Below are 27,865 nucleotides of genomic sequence, written 5' to 3' on the forward strand. Positions count from 1 at the left end.
TCTGCAGCTGTCTGCTATTGCTCAGGTGGAATGGGAGTTTACTCTAAATACTTGACACTTCAGCTTAAACTTTTATACTGTTTTTGTATTCTAATAAAGAGACTGAGAAATAATTATACAGTATATGATCACTTTTCAATTGCAAAAACAACAAATCTTATGGTAGCATGGTGGCATAAGACTTTTGCACAGTACTGTATATATTCTTTACAAAGAATGCATACCCGTAATGCATGGCAACAATATTGTATTTGGACAGTAATCTTGTTTAATTGATAAATTTTTCTTAATGAAGGTTATACGAAACATCTGAGACAAAACTGAAACATAGCTGGGTGACCCATGATGTCTGCTGAGCAATAAAAGAGCTACTTCTGAGCAATACAGTGATCCTCAGTGTGTGTTTGTTCACTCCAAGGGTTTGAGCACACAAAGTATTGTACGAACAATAAAACACAAAGTGTGTTTGGCTGATGTGTGTTAGTTTTGCCTTGCTGCTGTTTGGTGTTGATCCCAGTAGGTGGTTAAACTAGGGGAGGTGGGCGGACCGTTTATCCATGAACGGTAGTGATGTTGAATTGTGCTGTAAACTCTCTGCACTGCTGGTTATGATAATTCCACTGAATAATGAAATAACCACGGCTATTTATTAGCATTACATGATTGCATAACATTTACAAAATTCTTGAATGTTGCGTTTTCATTTTTCCGTGCACAAACAACTACATTAAATGTCTGAGATACTATTCAGATGTTTTTCTAAAACTGTGAATAGTGATTCATCAGCAAACATCTTGTTTTATTCTTTATTTACTCTTATTGCTATCATGTGAGATACTGTAGTGTTTCTTCAAGAAAACAAGCATCTCAGATGGGTGTAATTGCATGCTAACGAAAAATCGGGCAAATTGAAGAGCTGAAAGAAATGCGAAGGAGAAAAGAGACATTTGAGCTTAGCCTAAGATCGCTGATGGTAACCATGGAAATAATTACAGAGCAGACAGACTGCGAGCGAGAGAGAGAGAGAAAGAGAGATAGTACGAATGAAAGAGAGAAGGAATTTAAAAGAGAGACAGAGAGAAAGAGTGAAAAATGAAATGGATTTCTGATAAATGTAGGATCTTTTCAAGTTCTAATAAAAACTCAGCAGCAGACAGATGTATTTTAAATGGCCTTTGATAATGCATAGTGCTCTTTTAATTAAATGCGTGCGAGTTCAGCTCTTGAATGAGAGATACACATTAGCAGTGTATATTTCCTGCGGTCTGGATCAATCGTGGTCTTCTTGAGGATCATCAGGCGGTGTGAGATGTGCACCAGGTGCCCAGCTCGACCTCTCGTCAATGGTTTAACTTGAATGCTCGCAGGCTTGCGGACCAGGCATGGGTTTGCTCGTCGCCATAGAAACGTGTGTCACGCTGATAGATTTACACAGAGCATTTCGTCTAAAAATGACCGCTCTCGATTAAATCCCCAATATGCCTCGTTTTAATGCAACGTGGGTGTGATGTGTTAAGGACTTCAGAAGTCAGCACTGGAGTTTTGTGGCTTTTCGTCTGTATATGGCAGTGCACTCCTAAAACGTAGACAAAATTTGCTTTTATGCAGAAAACAGACCAAAATGCTATCGACTCATCTTGCAAGCAGGGATGTATGCAAAGTGTTGTGTCTAAAATGAAATTGTGTCGCTTGAGTGTACTACAGTTTCACTTTTCTTAGTATCAAGTTTTACCATTTTAACTTTAATATACATTGAAGAAAATAAGTACTTGAACACCCTGCTATTTTGCAAGTTCTCCCACTTAGAAATCATGGAAAGGTCTGAAATTGTCATCGTAGATGCATGTCCACTGTGAGAGACATAATCTAAAAAAAATCCAGAAATCACAATGTATGATTTTTTAACTATTTTTTTGTATGATACAGCTGCAAACATGTATTTGAACACCTGAGAAAACCAATGTTAAAGGATAAGTTCGGTATTTTACACTTAAAGCCCTGTTTTCAGATTGTTTATGGTGAAATAGAACGGTTTTGACTGAAATTTCGACATATGCGGCTGCCCCGAGAATTTTCGCGTGTTTGTTTCTCACCTCATACCTCTACAATGGGTTTAATGGTGCACTGGAACAATCCTTCCTAAAATGCATTAAACTTTCGTTTACAAAGACGTGAAACTCACCGAGTGGTCAGGGGTGTTCACTGATATGCTCACAAAAAAATCGCTGCAAAAGATGCTTTCCAACAGCTGTTTTAGCATTCGTTGTTAACTTGTGGACCTATTTTTCCAAACGCCTTAGAGCTTGAATAATAGACACTCCAGCCCATGTGGTGGCGCTAATCCGCCTTTACCAATTGCAAGAATATAAACAAAGTTCACGGTGCGGAGTAATACCGTACCTCACAGCACATCTAATAATGGAGTTGGCAAAAACTACGATAAAACCTGTTGGAATGCGTATTTTGCAGCGATTTTTGTGTGAGCATACCAGTGAACACCCCTGACCACTCGGTGAGTTTCACGTCTTTGTAGACGAAGGTTTGGTGCATTTTGGGAAGGATTGTTCCGGTGCACAATGGAACCCATTGTAAAGGTGGGGGGTGAAACACAAACACCCCAAACTTCTCGGGGCAGCCGCATATGTCGAAATTTCAGTCAAAACCGTTCTATTTCATCATAAACAATCTGAAAACAGGGCTTTAAGTGTAAAATACCGAACTTGTCCTTTAATATTTGGTACAATAGCCTTTTAATGCAAATACAGGGGTCAGACATTTCCTGTAGTTTTTCACCAGGTTTGCACACACTGCAGGAGGGACTCCTGGACACAGATCTTCTCTAGATCAGTGAGGTTTCTTGCCTGTCGCTGAGAAACACAGAGTTTGAGCTCCCTCCAAAGATTCTCTATTGGGTTTAGGTCTGGAGACTGGCCACGCCAGAACCTTGATATGCTTCTTACAGAGCCACTTCTTGGTAATCCTGGTTGTGTGATTCGGGACATTGTCATGTTGGAAGACCCGGCCTCGACCCATCTTCAATGCTCTAACTAAGGGAAGGAGGTTGTTCCCCAGATTCTCGCAATACATGGCCACGGTCATCCTCTCCTTAATACAGTGCAGTCGCCCTGTCCCATGTGCAGAAAAACACCCCAAAAGCATGATGCTATGACCCCCATGCTTCACAGTAGGGATGGTACTCATCATTCTTCTTCCTCCAAACACGTTTAGTGGAATTATGACCAAAAAGTTATATTTTGGTCTCATCTGACCACATGACTTTCTCCCATGACTCCTCTGGATCATCCAAATGGTCATTGGCAAACTTAAGACGAGCCCGGACATGTGCTGGTTTAAGCAGGGGAACCTTCCGTGCCATGCATGAATTCAAACCACATCTTAATGTGTTACCAACTGGAAAAGGTGGTCCCAGCTCTTTTCAGGTCATTGACCAGCTCTTCCCATGTAGTTCTGGGTGATTTCTCACCTTTCCCAGGGTCATTGAGACCCCACGAGGTGAGATCTTGCATCGAGCCCCAGTCTGAGGGAGATTGATAGTCATGTTTAGCTTCTTCCATTTTCTAATGACTGCTCCAACAGTGGATGTTTTTTCACCAAGCTGCTTGGCAATTTCCCCGTAGCCCTTTCCAGCCTTGTGGAGGTATACAAGTTTGTCTTTAGTGTCTTTGGACAGCTCTTTGGTCTTGGCCATGTTAGTAGTTGGATTCTTAGTGATTGTATGGGGTGGACAGGTGTCTATATGCGGCTAACGACCTCAAACAGGTGCATCTAATTTAAGATAATAAATGGAGTGGAGGTGGACATTTTAAAGGCAGACTAACAGGTCTTTGAGGGTCAGAATTCTAGCTGATAGACACACAGCAATATCACCAGTGTTAAATCTACACAGCTGGAGTTTATATGGGAAACACCAGGAGTGTAGATTTAACACTGGTGATTTTGCTGTGCAGGTGTTCAAATACTTTTTTGCAGCTGTATCATACAAATAAATAGTTACAAAATCATACATTGTGATTTCTGGATTTTTTTAGATTATGTCTCTCACAGTGGACATGCACCTACGATGACAATTTCAGACCCCTCCATGATTTCTAAGTGGGAGAACTTACAAAATAGCAGGGTGTTCAAATACTTATTTTCCTCACTGTATTTAAAGAAATCGTTTTAAATTAAAGAGAATAGTCCAGAGTTCATGCCACAACTAACGATAAAGATGAACAATATCGTTGGGATCAAACCAGATTTTTATTTAGGTTTATTACACGGCTCTCTGGAATGCTTGATTCTGATTGGTCAGTTGAGACATTTGCAGGTTCGTTCTTTTCAAATAATAACCGCTCCAAAGTAATAACGCATAGCCGGCGCTACTTGTATGTTTTAAATCCCTCCGCGCCAACAAAGATTACTCTTTGGCACCATCTTGTGACAAACACTGGACAACCACAATTAAGAATGGAACATTTTGACATTAATTTTAACATGTACGGAAAAAACAAAACATTTAAACAGTGGATAGAAGAACGAACAACGACAAGACACAGAGAGCTTACTGAGACTGAACTTGACAAAATAGAGCATGACAGCTACGAAGCCAACACTCACAAAAATACAGAATGGCCATTAAAACTTCTCAAAGACTGGCTAAAAGAGAAAAAATGGAGACAGACAAGTATGAAGCAGAGGATCTTAATAAGGTATTACGATTATTTTATGCATCTGTGCAAAGTTTCGTGGAAGGATAAAAATGTTAATTTAAAACAAATATGCCAATAAAATGTTTCATATTCATGTCCATTTTTTTTCTTATGTGGCAAGTAGCCGTGTAATAAGCGGGATAATGTAGAGGCAGCCGGTAGTTATTGGGAAATAAGCCCCTTCAGTATGATACAAGACGGGGCTTATTTCCCGATAACTACCGGCTGCCTCTACATTATCCCTTACTTAATGATTTATTGATGTTTCTATAAACGGAATAAAATCAGTTCATCCAGAACATTTTACAAAACTTGGGACCCTTTAATAATCTATTTTGAGAAGAATGCACCTTCTCCTGATTGAGGACCTTCACCCAACTGCACATCGATTTTGTTGTTACATTAATGTCTGTATATCTGTTAATATCAGCCCATTCTCATGATTTGTGTATAAATAGCATACCGATTCCAATTTTGCATGCATATGATATGCCAGTCTTCCCTGTTTACTTAATACAGTGCATCTTTTTGTGACGTTTTATATTGGTTTCTCTTTTTTTTTCTTTTTTTTAACATTGTCGCTTGGGTTTGGGGTTAGAACAACTTTTTGTTACATAAAATGACCAAACCCCAATTCTAACCCCAACTCCAAGCGACCTTGTTTAAAAATAGACAAAACATGGAGAAACCAATATTAAATTACATCCTAAACAAATCCCAAATCTAACACCAAACCCATGCGACAATGGTTTAAAAAATAAAAAAAAATTATTTTATTCCACTTATGGGGAATTTAGGGGAAGAAAATGAGGGGGGAAGAAAATATGCCTTTGGAAGTATATTGTTGGGATCATTTTAAGAGTGATTATTTTTCAGTTGATGAATGATAAAACATACTGCCATATGTTATCTCTGGTGGATTCATAATTTTTCTTTAGCCATTGTTAATTGTGGCACAGGGTTTTAAGTGTACAAATTAAAGACGGTAGTGGTCAGAAAGTGGTGTTTTTGAGTGGGACATAATACATACATATTTGTATAAGCAGTCTGGCATAATATATGCTTTGCATGGCACCTTCAGGCTTCAGAGCATCCAGCGTCTGCAGTCAAAATTTGAGGAAAGATGTTCGACATTGAAAACATATAGCAACAGTTCGTCTGCATCCAGTTTTGTGACTGTAACACTGCAACATGTGAGTTTACAATTAACTCTAAACTCTGTTGACGCTAATATAGTTGTAATTATCGTCAGTGTGGACGCTCCATTAGACTCTGAATGAAAAACCTGAGTCATATCTATCATTAGGTGTGAGCTTGTCAACTTTAGTCAGTAACCAACCACCCAGAACACCCTAGCAACTGCTTAGCAACACCTTATCAACCACCAGGCAATGCTATAGCAACCACATGCATGTAGCAATGCACCAATCAGGACTATAGCAACCGTATAGCAACATCCTGGCAACCACACGCATAGCATCAAGTTTTGCAGAGACTGGTATCTCTTGCATTATTCTAGTTTAGAAAATGAAAAACTGTAGTGATGCAGTTAAACAGCATGCAAAGATAACATACAGGTAATGGTGTTTCTTTGTTCTGCACATGCACTCTCACACTTTAATCTACACTGTCATTTGTCTTCAGTTTGTGTAGTTGTGTAATTACACACATTCCTCCCACATAACCTGCCTCTACAGAAGCCTCTCCACTCACCGGCTGCCTGCAAGCATCACATCCACACACCAGTGCTTGTGTGTATTTGTGTGTGTGTGTGTGTGTGAGGGAGAAAAAGAAAGAGAGAGATGGTTTGCCCCAGGCTTTTACATGAAGTTCTCTCCATCAGATCCCATCTCTACCCCACCCCCATGTCCAGCTCTGCTCCCTCTCCTCCTCTCTTCTCGGCTTGGAGAGTGAGAGCGCAGTAAAGGAAGGGACAGTTGTCTGAAAGGATGCGTTGCCTTACTGCTCAGCGTCTTGAATGTACGAGTGGATACGAGCGGAAATATTCCGGAATACGACAAGGAGTTCCAGCTCTCCGCCTTCGCTCATGCAATGCCATTTCGGATGCGCATTTACGTCCTCATTCAATGACCTCGTCGCCTTTTTGAAAGGAGGGATCGTCGTTTTTGCACCTTTGATTCATCACGATCAATGCATCAGAATAAGATAAAAGGAGTAATAAAACCGAGAGCCGCGTCTTTAACCGCTTGAACTTTACGCGCTCGGAGGATTATTACGCATCAGTGTTACCGTCTCCATCAAACACACATACACACGCTTTACACATAGACACATATATTTTTACACATTTGCAATCAAAAGCTTGCGTTTTTGCGTCTTTGTGAAGTGTAAGCTTTGTATAAACGCGTTTGGAGTCATGCATGCGCTCCGTTTTATCGGGAAAGTTATTTGATGGATTCAAAATAGTAATAGCTCAACTAAAACGCTAAACGGCGCTTATAAATATTGCTGAAGTAAAACATGAGAGAGTTTCGCCGCAGATTTGGTGCTGGTTACCGCGGTAAAGGCAGACGGGAAGCGGCTCGTCGGTTCAGAATCGGTGAGCGCGGCGGGGACCCGGAGCTCTCCATCAGGCGCTCTGCTAAGGATCAGCCGCTTGCAGGGCTGGAGAGAGTGACTGAGACAAGATGGCAAAATAAGACACAAGAGTACAAACTGTTCTAACACTTTAACACTCCGGATTCATTCCTGTAAATATTTCAATTAATATCGCAGAATAGTTTGGCTTATAACACTGTAGGTAAATACATTTAGGCTGCATATTTAATCTATAGTTAGACGTGTAGGTAAAGTGAAATACGTAATCTAATTATTAACTTCATTCAAAGTAATATTAAACAAATTAGCCTAAATATAAATAAATAGCTTATGCATATACAACCAGACAAGGGATTGCAAGTAAAGAGATCAATTAATAATTCATCTAACGATTTATCAGATGTTAACAGGCTTTTAAGAGCATAGTGCATATAGTTTCATGACTACAAGCAAACATGCTTAAAGTACAGGTGTGGCCGTCCATCTTACTGTTGACGTATAGAGAAGGAGAACCTGAACTAGTGTGGGAAAGGAATTACTCTCAAGTTCAGCAGAAGCAAGTGACTTAAAAACAAAGGCTGGAACATGCTTGGAGGAAGACAGTTTGAACAATTCGGTGGCTTGACATTGCTCCTGGATCCTGAATAATTCATCCGGAATAAGGAATTGTGCTGTCCCATACAGCTACATTTCTATTGTAGGTAGGAACCTTCAGTACACGCTTCCAAGATCTGCACTTTTTAAAACACACACACTTACTTGATTTAGTTCATCTCTTCAAATTTTAATGGGTCATGTCCAGTTGTTTACCCAAATATGAGAAGTTTTTATTCAGACTATTCCAGTCATTTATGCCGTTATTGTTTTGTGGAACACAAAAGAGAATTTGAATTGATTCTTTCCTCTTAAAACATCTGTACACTATCAGAAAAAAAATGGTCAACATGTGTACCCCAGCTGTCACTGGCATGGTACCCTTGCAAAAAAGTACAGATTTGGACCTAAGAAGTTCATATTAGTACCTCAGAGGTGCATATTGGTACCAAATGTATACAAATGGTACATTTTAGGACCTTTTAAACAGTGTATATATTATTTAAGTTGCATGCATAGACAACTTTTTGGGTGTTTTTCCGAACTTGACTTGCCTCTATGACCTCTCGTTGACTTTCTATTTACATTACATTTAAAAATAGGTATTTAGCAGACACTTTTATCCATAGTAACATACAAATGTGAGCAAAACCAGTTTATACAGCTTTAAAAAGACACAATCATGACCTAATTTTCATTTCTGGGTGAGCTGTGCCTTTAAGTCAAACCTGTATGCATAAATTCTGCTAAACGCTGACTGTACTTAATGTGGTGTTTAAGTAAAAAGATGAGTAAAGCCAAAATGATCACATGCTTTAAATACTGTAAAATATTTCTGTAGAAATTACAGTATTACTGGGTATTACTGGCAACTAGCTGCCAGTAACTTACTGTAGATTTTGCATTTATGTTATTTACTAGCAACAGTTTGTTCAAAGTTAAATGAACATGAAACATTTTCAGTCTTTATCTTCTACAGTAAGTTACTGGCAACCAGCTGCATAATTACAGCAAATTTTTTTACAGTGTAGGGTTGCATAACGATTAATCGCAGAATAAAAGTTTTGTTTACCTCATATATGTGTGTGAACTGTGAATAATAATTATGTATATATAAATATGCACACATGGATGTATAAATGTAAGAAAAATATATATATTAAGTATTTTTATTTATATATAATATAAATTATACATAAATATACAAATGTATATACACATGTAAAAAAATCTTAAATATATACATGCATGCATGTGTGTGTGTGTGTGTGTGTGTGTGTGTGTGTGTGTGTGTGTGTGTATTTATTTATACAAAGTTATACACAGTACACACACATATATGATGTAAACAAAAACTTTTATTCTGCTATAGATTAATCACGATTAATCGTTATGCACCCCTACTTTAAATTTATGGTGTTTGGGGTAACACCTGAAATGCACTACCTATATATACTCTTGTTATGATATCTGATTTACATCTATAGTAGTTAGATAAATACGTATCTACTATATTTTTTGTATGTATGTCTAGTATGCGGTTCTAGTGTTATGTTTCTTGCTGCTTTTATTGACAGTGTCACATCTAAAAAAAAACACTCTCAGTTTTAGGTTAGCATCCTTAAAGATGACAATACTGTAGCAGAAACAATTGCACAGACGTCCTTTGGAAAAATGTCTCCTGGTTTTGCTGGCATCACTCTTTTTTATACTTATTCACCACAGTCTTTTAGTTGAAGGGTAAAGTGACAGGACCAAACAGATGTTTTTATTAATTTCTTTGGGAACCAAACAGAAGTGTAAAATAGCCTGTTTTCAAGCAGGTTTTCAATCTCCCCCTTCTGATGTAAGACATAACTAACAACTGCATCTGGGTTTGAAATGTATCAATTGATGGTCATTGAAAAGTAGCCCTGTATTCTGACAAAAACCATGTGAATAGCAGACAGTATGTTTCATCAGTGAAGAAAAAGAGACCTTTGTGGCTCAGACAGAGGAGTGCCTCGAAGTGCACTTTACACTTTTCTGCAAAATATTTGTGAGTTTTAGAGGCTGTTTACACTTGGCATTAACATGTGTTTTCGTCGATCGGATCACAAGTGGACGACGTTAATGCCAGGTGTAAACGGTGTTCAAAACGTTTTGAGCTTGTCCACTTTCGACCACTTTCAACCACATCCCGAGGTGGTCAAACCACTTTCGATCGGATCGCTTTGGAGTTGCGGAACGCCAGAAGTAAAAAAAGACGTAAAACTTGTGTTTAATACCTCAGATTAGATAAATGGGCGGAGAGAAGGCGGTCGCGTGTGGCTGTTCGAACGCATTCAACCACATGTGCGTTCTGCAACTCCAAAGCGATCCGATCGAAAGTGGTTTCGACCACCTCTGGATCTGTGGTTGAAAGTGGTCGAAAGTGGACGAGCTCAAAACTTTTTGAACACCGTTTACACCTGGCATTAACGTCGTCCACTTGTGATCCGATCGACGAAAACACATGTTAATGCCAAGTGTAAACAGCCTCTCACATGTGGTTGAATGCGTTCGAACAGCCACACGCGACCGCCTTCTCTCCGCCCATTTATCTAATCTGAGGTATTAAACACAAGTTTTACGTCTTTTTTTGACTTCTGGCGTGAACATACGGTGAACAGCGCTATTTTTAGCCTTTCATTGATAAAACTAAGCGGCTGATCTCCGTAGTTTCGTTTTGAAAGCGTGTGAAAGTTGCGCAATCCTATTTCATTAATTGCGCTGAAAATTCAAAGAAAGCTCTTACATACCAATATACAAAACACTGTGCAGCATGTTTACTTGCTAAACAAGCAGTGCACTCCGACATAATATTAGTTTGCGTCCATATAAACTCATAATTACTCCCGCTCGGGTTTGAATGACAGCAGAGAGACTCGCCCACCGTCTCACAGACCACCCCCTCATAGTATTCAGCACAGAAGCGTCGAAAGTGGACAAAAGAGACAGATTTTAATACCAGGTGTAAACGTAATGTGTCTCTCTCGTCCACTTGTGATCCGATCGATGAAAACACATCTTAATACCAAGTGTAAACAGCCCCTTAGACTTCTGTAGAGCTGGACGATTTGACCGTTTTTTAGATTATTTTAAATTCACGTTTTGAAAAGATTTTCATTTATTTGAATTGATGAAATAAGTCTTTAAATAAGAGTTGAAGCTGTGCAGACATCATCTGATTATCACAAAAAGTTTCTTTAACTAATAAACCAAGGATAGAGCGGATATAACTTCATTGATAAGCGACAGTGTCAAGGGATGAGCCATCATTTAAAATAGGAATTTCTCTGAAATTACAAATTTAATACACAACTGCATGAAATAGATCACACTGTTCAAGTGTCGCAAAAATCTTACATATTATGGCTTTACATGTAACTAAACAGAAATACGGTCTGTGCAAACAGTAAATGTACAAATAGTTTGCACTGTCCTTACTTGCAAGGTAAGCAGTAATGTATGATTTGCATGCTAATGACTCTTTTAAACAGATTCGTTGTCAGATTCATCCTTAGCCTACAGTATCCAAGAAAATCAAATTCAGAACAGTGTCTGTGTCTCAGTAGCACTGTTGCCTCACAGCTAGAAGGTCCCCGGTTCAATTCTCAGTTGGGTCAGGAGGTATTTCTGTTTGGGGTTTGCATGTTCTCCCCGTGTCAGCGTGGGTTTACTCTATCTCCGGGTACTCCTGGTTTCCTCCCAGTCCAAAGAGATGCTGGTAAGGTGAATTGTTAATGTCAAGTTCTTTCTCAACTTGTGTGTAGATTAACTCTTTCCCCGTCAGCGTTTTTAAAAAAAGTTGGCAGCTAGCGCCAGCATTTTTTATGATTTTTACATAAAACGTTAATGCCTTTCAGAATTTTTCTTCTTTATACACGTACAATATTTCAAATGAAATAATAGACCATTTGCTTTCAAACAAACAAAAAAAGTTTCATCCTCCTACCTTCATTTGTTCTCTTTTTATCACCTGGTTTATTCAAAAATACCACATTTTGAGATAATTGCGTTTTTGTGAAAGACTTCTGATATAAATCCGATTCAGAGCGATGATCAACACTGAGTTTGAACTGACGTGAGGGGTGTAAGGCGGGTAAGAGGGCCATCTGGTGGATAATAGGGGAAATATGGATTGCCGGAAAAACGAGTATTGACGAGTTAACTCGTTATCTCAAAATGTGATATTTTTTAATAAACCGGGTGATAAAAAGAAAACAAATGAAGGTAGGATGAAACTTTTTTGTTTGTTTGAAAGCAAAGGGTCTGTTATTTCATTTGAAATATTGTATGTTTATATATAAAGAAGAAAAATTCTGGAAGGCATTAAACTTTTGTGAAAATCATAAAAAATGCTGGCGCTGGCTGCCAACTTTTTAAAATGCTGACGAGGAAAGAGTTAACTTGTCAAAGGCGGGGAAAGACTTAACCAATTCTTGGCATGAGGGGTGTAAGAAAATATTGTGAGTGTTGTGATATTTTAAAAATAAAATTATGCATAAGATTCATGACAATTGTTTCGTTTGGAGTTTTTGTGAAAGACTTCTGATAGAAATCCAATTCAGAGCAATGATCAAAACATACGCTGAGTTTAAACCGTTTGACGTGAGGGGTTGCATCTGGGTTTTATAAGTTGGGTAAGCGCGCCATCTGGGGGATAATAGCGGAAACGCCGGATTGCCGGAAAAACTCATCATTGGCAGGGAAGCGGGGTTTTTTTGTATTGACAAGTTAAATCGTCAATGGCGGGGAAAGACTTAACCAGTTCTTGCACTGAAAAAATTATTAATTTAATTTACGTAAGTGGTTGCAATCAATTGAAGCTACATTTAAACAAAAGTTTTTTGTTTTGGTTTTGTTTTTCTAATTTTGTTTGTTTAAATGTAGCTTAAATAAATTTATTGCGACATTGAGTAAATTGAATGAATCACTTTGGGGTGTAAGAAAATATTGTGAGTGTTGTAATATTTTAAAAATAAAAATCATCAAAAGATTCATGACAGTTTTCTTGTCTCTGAACTTAAAGAGCAACTATGGTCTGATTCACGATTTTTCAGTTCCTTTGGTGTGTACGTGTGTATTACATGTTAACGATATGCTAAAGGTACAAACCCCAAAGTGAACGATGATGCTAGTTATCTCTTCATTGTAAATCTTTTTTTTTTTGGACTACAACAAACACACGGATTGTAGGCAACAGTTTACTTCCTGGGATTCGTGATGTAGACAAGACCGACATTATTATAATTCCTCCTGCTTTTGACTCACAGCCTGATTTAACTCCTGTTAGCATTGTATTGTGAGCGAATCTTTTAAACATGGTAGCGTCACATTTCCTGCTGATGTCAGAGGTATTTAGGCCAATCACAACATACAGATTAGCTGGCCAATCAGGGAAACAGCTTTTCAGATCGATGAGTTTTGTACAAAATCAATGCGTTTGAGGAAAGCAATATATCTGTAGCTACAAAAATTTACGGTATGTGGAAAATAACCATCTTTAACCATAAACCATGCGAACACATTGTATTATACCAAATACACAAAATAACAGTGTTTTTAGCAATGAACTCCTTTTAAGGAGTGACAAGAAGTACTAGCATTGAGGCACGCCAAATTTTGCTAAAGTTTCTTATGTGGCGTTTGTGTTCGCTATTAGCCCTTTTCAAACAGACATTATGGAAAATACACAAAAAATGCATCCGGGATTTGTCCGTGATGGTTTGATTATTGGTTCATTCACACTGCCAGTGATTTTCTGGAATCTGTGCGTGCATTCACACACATACCGTAAAGATCTCATGAAGACACCTGACGTGTTTAAAGGCGGAGTGCACAATGTTTGAAAAACGCTTTGGAAAGTCGGGCCGACTACCAAAACACACTTGTAGCCAATCAGCAGTAAGGGGCATGTCTACTAACCAATATCCTTGCCGGGGTTGCTTATGTGTGGGGCGGGTCTATCAAAAGAAGGTCCAGATTCTATTGGGGTAGAGGCGTGATTGTTTAGGTGATTTCAAATGTCAACATTGGCTTTCAAACATTGTGCACTCCGCCTTTAAAGTCCCGCACTTGGTGCGTTTCTCTCCGCAGCGTCTGAAGTTTGCTTATCATTCGTTATTTCTCTCTCTTTGTTTATGATAAGGAGTCCTAGTATGCTAGTGAATGATCTCAGCTTCATTTGATGAGCTCCCTGATCTCTGCTTCATTCCAGTTTGCAGATATTTCTCATTGTGAATGTTAATGTGCATTTAAAACCTGAACAATATTTCTTGTTGCGATGACCATTTTTGTTTATTATAAGCTATGAGTGCATGATGCGCTATATTTTTATGCTGCTGAATGATCTTAGCTTCAGCGCTGATAGTGACGAGCACCCTGATCTCTGCTTCATTCCAGTTGCAGACATTTCTTGTCGTGCATGTTAAACTGCATGTAAATCCCTTGATTTAAAGAGCTAAACCATAACTACCTGTTGCAATGACACATGCGTCCTCACTACGGTACACCCTTACGCCATTGTTTCTGCATCTTGTTTCTGCAACACTTTCCGTGCATCTTACGGCAATGTTACTTGGTCCTCTTCCGGAGAGAGCGATCCCAGAAAATTTACGGGACGTGTTTGTGTTCACACAGAAGCTTGTCTGCCAATTTTTACGGGTATGTTTTGGGACCAACGCAGAGTCCTGCACGGGTCCATTTTTGGAGACCCGCTTCCACCCGTTCCCACAAAGTTCAGCACCAGATCCGACCCGTCACCCGTGATAATATCAAAATTAAACCTGCACCCGCCCAGACCCGTTAATATTTGGCCCGTTACCCAACGCCCACACACATAAATCACACACGCTAAAATCATTCCAATTAAAGTGCTTTATTTTTTATCTCGTACCTCTCTTAACTCTTTCACCGCCAGCGGTTTTTAAAAAAAGTTGCCAGCCAGCGCCAGCGTTTTTCATGATTTTCACCAAAGTTTAATGCCTTCCAGAAAATGTTCTTCTTTAAATATATAAACATACCCTCTGCTTTCAAACAAAAAAAAACGTTTCATCCTACCTTCAGTGGTTCTTTTGTAATTAGCTTTTGAATATGGGTAGGTTTCTGCAAAAACACCACATTTTGAGCAAAAAGCAGAGATAATTCCATTTTCATAGAGATCCCATTCAGAGCGATCTTTAAAACAGACACGGACATGCAGGCGCTTGCCATAGGGCAATACTTCCGGGTTTAAAAAGTTGCGGAAGGGCGCCACCTGGTGGATAATAGAGGTATTGCGGAAAGACGGAAAATCTCGTAATTGGCGGGGAAGCGTTTTCTCTTAATTGACGAGATATCTCATCAATGGCGGTGAAAGAGTTAACATCACAACAGCGTCATGAATGGGCGAATGAAACCGGATAAAGTGCGCTTTGTTTTGCGCCATTCAAGTAGCCAACCATCGGCACCCAAATAGGCTATGGAACCTGATAACTATACATAAATAGACCTATTAATGAAAAAAAGAACAAGAAAAAATACAACCTATCTACACAACCCCTGCTGTGCTCCTAAGTCTCGTCTCGAAATGCTTTCTAAGAGAAAAAGTTCCCAGTGTCCGGCTATCAACGGCAAAACTCCTGCAACGCTCCAACCAGTGGTGGTGATGTTATGGGTCAAATTTCATATGTTGCGTGTGTAATGTAATTTATAGACATATAAATATTGCACATACTTTCATTCGCGCTACTACCCGCCCGCACGGAGTTAATTATCTGCCCGCATCCCTGCCTGTGATTTTTAGGAATATCACAATCCACCCGTTTTAGACACTTTTATGCGGGTATCCGCGGGTACCCGACCTGTTGCAGGACTCTGGACCAACGTGCTCTGTGAATGAGGTTAATGACAGCTTTCCTTAAATTATATCCTATTGTATTGCTGCTTTACAGAATCGCAATGTATTGCAACATGTTGCATTGCAACCCATGTATCGTGATCTGTATTGTGTATCGTGAGATTCTTGCCGATACACAGCCCTAACCGTCCAGTCCTACTGCATTGCAAATATTACACAATTCACCTTTAGGAATAATTCTCAATAAGCCTTATTTTCTTTTCAGTAAGCTACGTACACCGTTACAAATCTAATTCAGGCATAAACATCGACCAGCTAGCAATCCCACGCATATCAATCAGGTTGAGAAGTTATTGATATCTTTTTTTCATTTGTTTCACTTTTTATCATGTTTGCTCCCCTACGCCATGCTCTCAATCTCTCTGGATGTCTCTTTCTCTCTCTCTTCCGTTGGCTCTCTCTCTTTCTCTCAGAGGGATTGAAGCTTGAAGCTGTTTCCACCCACACACTTCAGTTCCAGCTTTCAGCTTGACATCAGATTTACATTGAGAATAAAAAGTGCACTCTCACCCACACAGACCTGTGCACATACTTTAACACACCTCTGTCGGGAGGAATATTACACTACAGCTTTTATCTGTCCACAATTATAGGCTGATAAAAAAAAATCCCCTCTTATCCTTGTGATGAAGATCTTGCCTATTTCGGCGATCATTGTGTTTGCCAACCGTTCCCCTGATTCTTAATAAAGATGCCCTGAAACGTGACCTTCCTGTTTCCCATCGGTCTTACGGTCACGTGTTCTGTGACACGCGTTTTCACATGCGTGTGGATCTATATTTCAACGCTTCACAGTGTTATCTTCTCCCTCTGTGTTAGTCAAATGTAAGGTACTAGAAAATGTTGCCATGGCAACCAAATAAAGAGCCTGGATTTGGATCAAAAAGGACAGTGGGAGAAATTGAAATAGATGGATGTATCCAAGCTGGCTTTCAATTTGCCATAATTAAAAGGAACGGTAACCTCAGACCTCCGATTGGGTTTAGTCTATTAAGTCCTGCGGTTCTTAAAGTTTATATTGTTAGAGTAAACATTAAAACATTCATTTATGTTTTTATCACCCAGACACATTTAAGTGAATTAATTTTTGTACCATCAAGCATCTATATTGTTCAAACAGATTCATTTCTTGTACTAAATGTATTTGCTTAATAATGAGTTGTACAAATCTGATGTTAATAGTTTGTACATATGTTAATTGTTTTTTTTCCAAAACAGTACTGTGGTATACGGAGCCCCTAAGGAGATATGGAGCAAAAATTAAATAAAGTTTAGTTTCGCGTGCGCACGTGAAACTTTCGCATGCTCATGTGAAACTTTCGCGAGCGCACAAACAACTATCCCGTGCACACGTGAAACTTTCGCTTTCATGTGCGCATGCGATAGTTTTACGTGCACGCGCGAAAGTTTCACGTGAGCACGCAAAACGTAAAAAAAATCTGCAAATGACTGTTTCGCGTGAGCACATGAAAGTTTCACGTGAGCACGCGAAACTAAACTTTAGATTTTTTTACTCCACTGTCACCTTAGGGGCTCAGTAGTGGTACATCAAAGGATAGCTTGGTAATGTCATGATTCATCTCCAAAGAAACATATTATTTAGGTAATAATGGTTTAGAGGATGTTTTATTTATATTGTAAAATTGTTTATTGACAGTGTAGGACAGTTTTCGCTTTAGGATTGTACATTACATTGTAGTAATATTAAGAAATTGAAGACTGTCAAATTATATGTCGATTGTACTGTAGCCAATTTTGCAATCTCTGAGTTTGTGGTAGGTCTGTTTTGAAAGATTTATACAATGCGGCTACAATGTTTTTATTTACTGAAATAATCAACCAGCGTCCAGGACCAATGCTATTTGTCATATAAACTGCCATATAACCAAATGCCGTATGATCAAAAACAGCAGCCTTAGTGGGCGTGTACACCAAGGCATTTACAACGGCCGACGTACGTTTCCACTTGTTTCCAATGAAGTGCCGTGCTTTTCAAAAATGCACCCAAGCTCTGTTTTTTTTTCCACGCTGAGCGGCCAGAGTTGAAAAATGTTTAACTTTGGGTGAAACGCTCATGTCATCAATGTCACTTTTCACTCAGCCATCCAATCACAGTGAAGGAGGGGTGGGACAAATTTAACAGACTTGTTTGAAAATCAGCGCGCTTCTATTGGAAACAATTGAAAACATACGCCGGCCGCTGCCGTACAAGCTTTGGTGTGCACGCCCTCTTAATGTTTTTTTGCACTCAGCACTGAGTGCCCAACTTTAGGGTAAAACGCTCAGCTCGTCAATGTCACTTTTCACTCGACTGTCCAATCACAGTGGAGGAGGGGCGAGACAAATAGCACAACAACCAACCAGCCAATTCAATTCAATTTTATTTATATAGCGCTTTTCACAATTTGGTAATTGTATCAAAGCAGCTTTTCATAATAGATGCAGTGAAAAGCACAGAAAATCGACAGATAGCACAACATAATACACGATAGCACAAGCAGCTAAATTTGCTGCGGCTTTAAATCAACATTATAAGCGAACGTATTACTAATGTAACGTATAGAAGTAAAGCCCAAGAAGGCTGCCTCCCCGGGTTGAAAAAAACCCTAGGAGAAAAAAAACCCGGATTTTTAGCCGGGGAAGTAAAAAAAGTCCTAGGAGGAAAAAAAACCTTGGGAGATATATATATATATACATTGAAACGGATAAGGAGATTAAGCGGATATTAAGCGGGTTCTGCCGGTGGTCATTGGTCAGGCATTGGCTGGACATCACGTTGAAGAACAGCCAGTAGATCAGAGGTGTGCCGACTTTCACATTTACCGGAACTGGATCTGTTTGTCTCATTGTCCTCGGGATCGAGGACGAGACAGGGAGAGAGAAACAAAATCTTATTAGCGTAGGGGCCGTTCACATGAAAAGCAAGTGTCATACAGTGATGTGGTTTTAGTCAGCTTGGTTCCGGACAGGCTAACTATTGCTTGTTAAGTGTATTACATATAGTTGATGATTTTAGAAAATTTGTGGGCCCAGGGCAAGTCTATGTATGGGGCCCCCCATATGATCTTTAAAACAGAAACTCGTAACATAGCAAACAGAAACAGACGTAACATAGCAAACAAAGCGCCCAGCTGAAAAATGCTGCCAAACGTCCGCAGTTGGCATCTGCCTGGCATTTCCAGCCGCGTTTGCTTTGGTGTACACGCACAGTTAGGGGCCGTTCACATTTGGCGTGCGCAACTACAGTATTTTAAATGTAGATGCACAGCAAGTGCGTCCATGTAGGGAGCGACATGTTCAGGATGCGCATGGGGTCTTTTTTCCAGGCGAATCCAATATTGTTTTACATCTCCTGAGATAACTTCTTCAGGTTCAGATTTTTGAAAGCAGCATAGATGTATTCTTTGATGCCTTTAATGTCCTACAACTCTATGCGTGTGAGCGAGGGGAATGTGATTGGTCGAGTCTGATAGAGTTAAAAAAGCATAAAATGGTGGCAAAGAAGCGTCTGGAGCACAGTTTTTGTATAAATAAAGTTATATATTCACTTTTTACAACGTTTAATTGCATTTCTAGCGAAAAATGTGTGTTGTTTGTAAGTATTCGATTAAATGAAACTGCTTAAAGGGACACTGCACTTTTTTGGAAAATAGCCTTATTTTCCAGCTCCCCTAGAGTGAAACGTTTAATTTTTACCGTTTTGAAATCCATTCAGCCGATCTCCGGGTCTGGCGGTACCACTTTTAGCATAGCTTAGCATAATCCATTAAATCTGATTAGACCATTAGCATCATGCTAAAAAAAATAACTAAAGTGTTTTGATATTTTTCCTATTTAAAACTTGACTCTTCTGTAGTTACATTGTGTACTAAGACCGCGGAAAATTAAAAGTTGAGATTTTCTAGGCCGATGGCTAGGAATTATACTCTCATTCTGGCGTAATAATCAAGGACTTTGCCGCACCATAGCTGCAGCAGGTGCAATGATATAACGCAGTGCCCAAAATAGATTCCAAAACGAGATTTTTAGAGGAGCTGGAAAATTGTTTGTCCCTTTAAACTGTTATAGGTGCATTATTGCTTATTTTATGTCACAAACACCTGACATACCACAGTAAAATGTCCATTTAATAATTCATGGTTAAAACCAGTAAACCCTTTCAATGGAATGAAATAAAATAAATGTTCAATAACAGCTAAAGCTAATAAACATGTTAAGAAACATGTTACCAAACGAAATTTCATGATGGTTTATGTAAGGAATAATTAATGACCAAGGTAATGCGGCACGACACGAAGCGGTCAATTATTCCACTTATACCACGGTTACCACAAACATTGATCTGGTGGTGATTTTAAGACATTTGGCAAATTATGTGTGCATTTTACAAAAAAAATAATCAATACCCGTGGAACATTTCTCATCCAATCAGATTAAAGCATTTAATAACAAGCAGCAGTATAATAATAGCTACTGGTGACGTAGTGAACTCTTTTTGGTGGAAACGTAAGCTTACTGTATATCAAGGTCTCTCCGAGCGTTCGGTGCTGACACGCAGCCAGCCGTGGTTGAAAGGGGATATTGGTGAATCAATGTGTTAAATATAATTGCCTTTGACAGACATATACTTACTGCCGGGCTTTAATGATAAAATCATCATTGTTCTGGTATCAGGAGTGTACTAAACATCAGGAGGGGAGATTGTGAAATTTAATGTATAGCATTGTGCTAAAAAACTGATGAAATTGAGAGGGAGTATTAAAGAATGAAATGGTAGAGGTGAGAGGAAAATGCTCTCATGAAAAACAGAAATGCAGAGAGATGAATAAATACACTATTTGATTTATGTAAAAGGCTTGCGTGGGTGCAAGGCGAGAGAACTGTGTGTTTGAGCTGTGAGCTTCAAAAATGAAGAGAAAGAGAGAGATTGAAAGAGAGAGATCGGATTGGCTGAGGAGATGCCTGGTATTTATTTACACTTAGATTTATGGGAGGGTAAGCACGGCACAGAGCAGAACAGAATGATGGTGTGATAGTGGAGAGATTGTTTCGTCAGCGACTTTACTCGAATTGGAACGACTTGAAGTTCTTGAGCAATAGTCGCGTCTACGGCACCTCCAGTGACTGCGTATCTCGGTCAGTGCTCGATCAAGGACACCAGTCAATAAGAGTTTTGTTTGCTAATGCCTCATTAGGTTTTGTCATAATGTGACACACAAGGTTTAAAATTAACTTGGCAGTCCAGTGGCAGGTGCATTGAGAAATTTACAGGCATAAAAATATTACCTGAAACTTACCTGCATTGTTTTAATTAAATTCATATTGATAACACTTTGCAATAAGGTTGTATTTTTTAAACATACCTGTAGTAAATGCATTAGCCAACCCCAACTTAGAATGAGCAATATCATTTATCAGCATTTATACGCCTTTGTTATTAGTTAGTTAATGCCAAAACATTTGTTCATGTTAGTTCGTTGTACATTAACTTATGTTAACAATTACAACTTTTGATTTCAGAAAAAGTATATTCAGTATTTAGGTGGTCATAGGATCTTAAAGAGATAGTTCACCAAATAATTATTTACATACCCTCACGTTGTTTCAAACTTGTATACATTTCTTATTATCTTGAAATATGTTAATAACCAAACAGATCTGGGGCACTATTCACTTATAGTAGGGGAGAGCGGGGCACAACCTAACGCTTTTTGGTTTTGACTCAATCATTCAAAAAATATTTGAGTTTAATTAATTATATTTTTACACAAGCAACACACACATCTCTGCTACAAATGACAATTTGAAGTTTGTTTCTAGTACTTATCATTCTTGGATAATTACACCAAACGTGACAGAAGTGCAAACGTTACTTACAACTTACCCCATAGGTGGGGTTAATTGTAACAGGCAGGGGGTTAGTTGTAACACTTGCTAAAAATTAAGTTTGCAGCAAATATTTCAATAATATTTTGTCTACTTAAAGTTGATATTGTTTATATATCTGTCTATAATAGACAGGTATCCACACTGTATTCATTCATACAGTCCTTTTCTAACAATAGTTCAATTATAAATGGATACAAATGTCTAAATTTGTGAGGAAAAAGCAGAACAATTATCGCAATTTTTTTTTTATATGTGACCCAGTCTGTTATAACCATACTACAGTTTCAAAATCAAATTCTGAAATAATGAGCATCAAAGTCTGATTTTAGCCATTCATTTTATTATGATTTTAATCTTTGACGTGACCTTATTCAATCAATATTAAAGATATGAACAAAAATAAATTTGACACACAATTTTTGATAAGACAGGCACATTTATTTTGTTGGCAGCCAGCAATTATTTCTGTGTAGCCTATTTAAAACAATGGCAAGAATTATGCTAACGTTAGCGTATCATATCGTAAGTGCTGAGGGGTTAGTTGTAACACAGCGTTACAATTAACTCCGCCGGGTCAAAATATTTTCAAGCACACCAAAAAAGTTACTACGAGCTGCAGACATATTTTAAAACGATGCTATGTTTTAGTAAACAAGACACTGATTAATATGACATAGCATTGGATTTGGTATCTTACACACCCAACTTAGAAACCAAAAAAAACATATGATGAAAAAATGTACTTACATGCCACTAAAACACTCGTTTATCCATAACTCTCTGGAAAAACATAATACATTTCCAATAATTTGCGGGAGATCGTCTTTTGAAAAAAATACCTGAAAAACAAAACGCTCAACCTTGTGCAACAATGTAAACAGTCCGTGTTACAACTAACAGTTTTTGCCCCGCACACCTGTTTTATTTTACATATTTATACTATGGAAGTGAATGGTGCCCCAGATCTTCTTGGTTACAGACATTTTTCAAAATATCTTCCTTTATATTTAGCAAAATAAAGAAAATCATACACAACTTGGAACAACTTTAGCTTTAGAGTAAATAATGACAAAATTAAACATTTTCGGCGTACTTTCCCTTTAACATGACAGCCATTACGATAGGATTGCTCCTATGTCAACAAAAAATAAATATGCCTTTTATAGAAAACTGTTTTAAATATATTTGTTAAAAGGGCAATATTTTTTATTAATATTATAATCCGGAACTAATATTTAGTGGCAACATATTTCTTTCACTTTCAACCTGCACTTTACAAGGAATAATTTAGACAAACATAAAGTTTGTTTTTATTTACTCACTATTTTTATATCACTCCAAAAGAGGAACAGAAGTCATTATTCAGCGATAATAATGTTTAATTTATGTTGTTTTTTTGGACATTTAGTTTATGTTCTGGACCAAACAGCTTCACTATTAAAGGCGGAGTCCACAATGTTTGAAAAACGCTTTGGAAAAGGAGACGGGCCAACTACCAAAACACACTTATAGCCAATCAGCAGTAAGGAGCGTGTCTACTAACCGACATCCTTGCCGGGTTGTGTATGTGTGGGGCGGGTCTATCAACAGAAGGTCCAGATTCTATTGGGGTAGGGGCGTGTTTGTTTAGGCGATTTCAGATATCAACATTGGCTTTCAAACATCGTGGACTCCGCCTTTAATTTAAAACATTAAGATAATTAAATAACCTCATGCTGGTAAGTAATGACTGATTTTTCATTCCCAGGTAAACTGTTACTAACGTTCCTTCTCTTTCTCTCTCAGACAACGCTCGGCTCCGTCGGAAAAGCATTGCCACTGGGAAACAGCCAAGCATGGAGATCCCACCCACTGCCCCCCCTCAACCCTTCCGACAATCCGTGAGTACCCCTCCTTCCCGACCCCGATCTCTCTCTCCCTCCCTCTCCTTACCGTCTTCGGCTCTTCCCGTCTCCGGACGGAGGTCACCGCGCACGACTACTCTGCCCCTCTTACCCTCTTTAACCCCATCTTGTTTACCACAACAAAAGAGAGTAAGCAACCCTCCTCTCGTTCGCTCTCTACATTTTTCACCCCCTCTCTCGCTCACCCTCCCTCCTTCGGTCCCGCTCTCTTATCGGGCCGGTGAGTGGCAGGTTATGGGTTCCAATCCCGAATCTGGACCCAGTGTGGCATCACTGCCATCGGTCGAGGTATGTTATCTAACAGCTGACTTCTCTTCCTCTTTCGACCGGCCGGCGAGGTGTTAGACAAACAGTTAGTCACGTAGGAAGCAAACATGTTCGTGTTTCAGAGCCAACGCCTGAGTCATTCTGTCTGAGAACATCAAATATAACGTTGGATTTCTTTGAGATAAACTGATTTTTGGATAATATTAGAATAAATGCGAAGAAGGTTTATACATTTGTTTGGTGTCCCACGGTTTGAGTAAATCGCATAGGGATGAGAGAGGCAAAAAAGTTTCCATGGCAACCAAAGTTACAATGGCATCAATGAATGTGGGATGAAAGTAGCTTTTTAGATTTGGTTTTTATTTCTTTTTTTAGGCTGGTTTTTCTACAGTGAGTGTTTCTTAACTCTTTCCCCGCCAGCGTTTTTAAAAATAAAGTATTTTTTTAAGTTTTTTATGGTTTTTACAAAAGTTATGCCTTCCAAAAATTATTTTTTAAATATATAAACGTAAAATAGAATCAGAACATATGTAAAGAATAATTGACGACGGGCCGTTGAATTATTAGAAAAATAATGCACACCCGAGAGGTGGTGATGCTGCCATGACGTGAAGCCGAGGTCCTAGAGTATTGTATATGATTTCCAGGTTGATATAGTTGCTAAGGTGTTCTGAATGGTTGCTAGGGTGTTGCTATGTGGTTTTCTAAGGTCTCATATACGTTTAGAGTAAATAATGACAGCATCTTCATTTTTTGTGAACTGTCCCTTTAAAGTCCCCATGAACTGGAATTCGCGACCGGCTTTACTTCCGTGTTGTGATATACAAGTGAAACTAAATATCACAGGAGGAAACTAGTGGGTGTGGCTTCTGTTTTTTCTGTGAATTGATTCGATATTTAAAAGTAGATGTTTCATTCAAAAATAGAACTCGCTGCAGACTGACAGTTGGAGGGGGCGGGGTTAACGGATGATCCGCCCAAGGCGTCTATCTGACATCATCAGAGAATGATAGCCACAAGAGGGCGGAAGTATGTTTTAAGATTTTGATTAAAGTTTTTGAGGGTGCATGATTTAAAGGTGCCATGGCACAAGACTTTTTTAAGATGTCAAATAAGTCTTTGGTGTCCCCAGAGCACATATGTGAAGTTTTAGCTCAAAATACCATATAAATAATTTATTATAGCATGTTAAAATTTCCACTTTGTAGGTGTGTGCAAAAATGTGCCGTTTTGGGTGTGTCCTTTAAAATGCAAATGAGCTGATGAAATTCAAACACTGATCACAATGATGGTGGTTTGTTGCATTTAAAACTCAATTGTGCTTTTCTCTGCACTAAATAGCAGTGCTGTGGTTGGATAGTGCAGATTAAGGGGCGGTATTATTATAATAGCTCCTTATGACATCATAAGGAGATCCAAATTTCAACGACCTATTTTTTTATGTGCTTGTAGAGAATGGTTTACCAAAACTAAGTTACTGGGTTGATCTTTTTCACATTTTCAAGGCTGATAGAAGCACTGGGGACCCAATCATAGCACTTAAACATGGAAAAATTCAGATTTTCATGCCATGGCCCCTTTAAAATAATGACTTCCCAGATTAACTCATTCACCGCCAGCCTTTTTGAGAAAAGTTGCCCACCTGCATTTTTGTGATTTTAACAAAATTTTCACAAAATTCCTTGCAGGAAAAATCATTTTCTATAAATATATAAACATACAAATTATATCAAATTAAAGAACACACCCTTTGCTTTCAAACAAACAATAAACAAACAAACAAACAAAATGGGAAAAAACGTTTCATTATATATTTACTTTTTCTACTTAATTTAACCACTGAAATATGGATATTTCTCTTCAAAAATACAACATTTTGAGCAAAAAGCTTAAAAAATTGCGTTTTTGTAAAGGAATTTATGTTAGAGATCAGACTCAGAATGACTATCAAACATACAGGCAGTTAAAATAAATCATTAACTCTTTTTAACTTCCGTTTTTGATAAATTCGATTTGGTGGATAAAAGCGGTATTACACTTTCACTTTGAAATTCGTCCAAAAAGGCATATTTATAAATCATAAATGACGAGATAACTCGTCAATGGCGGTGAATGAGTTAATAGTTTATAATAAACACTGCAATAGTCTATTAAAAAATGAAAAGTCAGATTTGATTTCATGGGGACTTTAAGCTAACATATTCATAGTTATGCTGTATGTTAAGAGGTATCTGTAGAAGTTTAGTACTTGGGGTTAGGTGTTACAACAGCCATCAGCTGTAATAGCCTTCACTATAACAATGTTGGGTAAAATATGGATAGATCTAACCTGTGGGTTAGAAATAAACCTATGCTGGGTTGTTTCAAGTTCAACCCATGGTTGGGTAACAACCCAGCATAGATTTACATATAACCCAATGGTTGGGTCTGCCCATATTTTACCCAACAATGGGTTGAAACAACCCAATATTTTTATCTTAAATTTTAAAGTATCATCTGCTGTGTCTTTGGGAGGTTACATCATCAGTGATAGTGGTGATTTGAGGTTGTATGTTAAGATTATATGATGTGAAACACAGAGCTTATGAGTTGTGTGGCGTGTGGATCTCACGCCTGCTGTGTCAAGTCTGTTCCAACTCCAGGCAACAGAAAATATTTATGAAGCAACATCTCCCACTATTGGTCGACTGCGGATAGTGCAACATTGCTAAGATGTTTGGTCACAAGTAAAGGAATATAATTTCAGTCAGTTGCACAAGAATTTCACATCAGATAATCTAATTCATTAGAAATTGAAAAATATAAATATTGCAAAAAAATCTTTATTTAGACTTCACTCTGAGTGGGATGGATCATTTATACACATTTTTCAATACCATTTGAATTATTTCCCATGTTGCAGTTACATTCATAGATATACGTTTAAGTAAATAATTCAAAGTTGCATAATTTGTACTGAATCTACATCCATCACTTTTAAAGGCGGGGTGCATGATTTTTGAGAAACACTTTGGAAAAGGGAGTCGGGCCGAGTACCAAAACACACTTGTAGTCGATCAGCAGTAAGGGGGGTATGTCTACTAACCGACATCACTGCCTGGGTTGCGTATGTGTGGGGCGGGTCTATCAAAAGAAGGTCCAGATTCTATTGGAGTAGGGGTGTGTTTGTTTAGGTGATTTCATATGTCAACATTGGCTTTCACAGATCATGCACCCCGCCTTTAAACAGCTGTTTTTAAACTTCATTTTTATTACTCCAGCTATCTGTGATATTATTTGTGATATTGCTTGTTTTACTCATCTGTGTACTAATATTGATTCTGTTGATTTTTTCAGAGTTTCCTCAGCAGAAGACTAAAGGGGTCCATCAAACGGGCCAAGAGTCAGCCAAAGCTGGACCGAACCAGCAGTTTCCGTCAGATGATCCTCCCTCGATTCCGCAGCGCTGACCAGGACCGGTACTCTCTCAAATCTTTCTCCTATAACAGCATGCTGGGAAACAAGTGCAGTGCAGGACCATTTTAGTTTAGTAACACATTATTGTCCAGTCTAAAAATTGGTGTTGGCATTGCTATTCATGCATCAATACAAGACACATACAGCCATATAAATATACAGATATTTAATGTGTATTAGAGTGGGGAAAAGTATAATATTGTACTTAGTTGTTAAAGGAAAACACCACTGTTTTTTAATATTTTACTATTTTCTTACCTCAGCTTAGATGAATTAATACATCCCTATATTTTTTTCAATGAGTGCACTTAATCTTTGTACAGCGTGCTGTGAATGTGTTAGCACATAGCCTAGCCCCATTCATTCCTTAGGATCCAAACAGGGATGAATTTAGAAGCCAACAAATACTTCCATGTTTTCCCTATTTAAAGACTGTTACATGAGTAGATACACGATTAAAGGAATAGTCTACTCATTTTCAATATTAAAATATGTTATTACCTTAACTAAGAATTGTTGATACATCCCTCTATATTTAGATTTTTTGCACCCTCAGATTCCAG

The 27,865-nt window shown here is 38.3% G+C and overlaps 1 protein-coding gene across 13 annotated transcripts in view; it reads left to right on the forward strand.

The window, feature by feature from the left end:
- Positions 1-27,865, forward strand: part of syngap1b (synaptic Ras GTPase activating protein 1b) — a 198,908-nt gene that overhangs the window by 92,276 nt on the left and 78,767 nt on the right. For 12 of the 13 annotated variants that reach the window (XM_055211197.2, XM_055211184.2, XM_055211194.2 and 9 more), the window contains exons 4-5: positions 23,461-23,555; positions 27,183-27,304. In XM_055211197.2, coding sequence (XP_055067172.1) covers positions 23,461-23,555; positions 27,183-27,304 — 217 coding nt within the window. Of the gene's footprint in view, positions 1-6,498; positions 7,973-23,460; positions 23,556-27,182; positions 27,305-27,865 lie in introns of those variants that run through there. The other variant, XM_055211195.2, reaches the window with a different exon arrangement.

This window comes from Misgurnus anguillicaudatus, chromosome 10 (genome assembly GCF_027580225.2).
Source record: "Misgurnus anguillicaudatus chromosome 10, ASM2758022v2, whole genome shotgun sequence".
Taxonomy (NCBI): domain Eukaryota; kingdom Metazoa; phylum Chordata; class Actinopteri; order Cypriniformes; family Cobitidae; genus Misgurnus; species Misgurnus anguillicaudatus.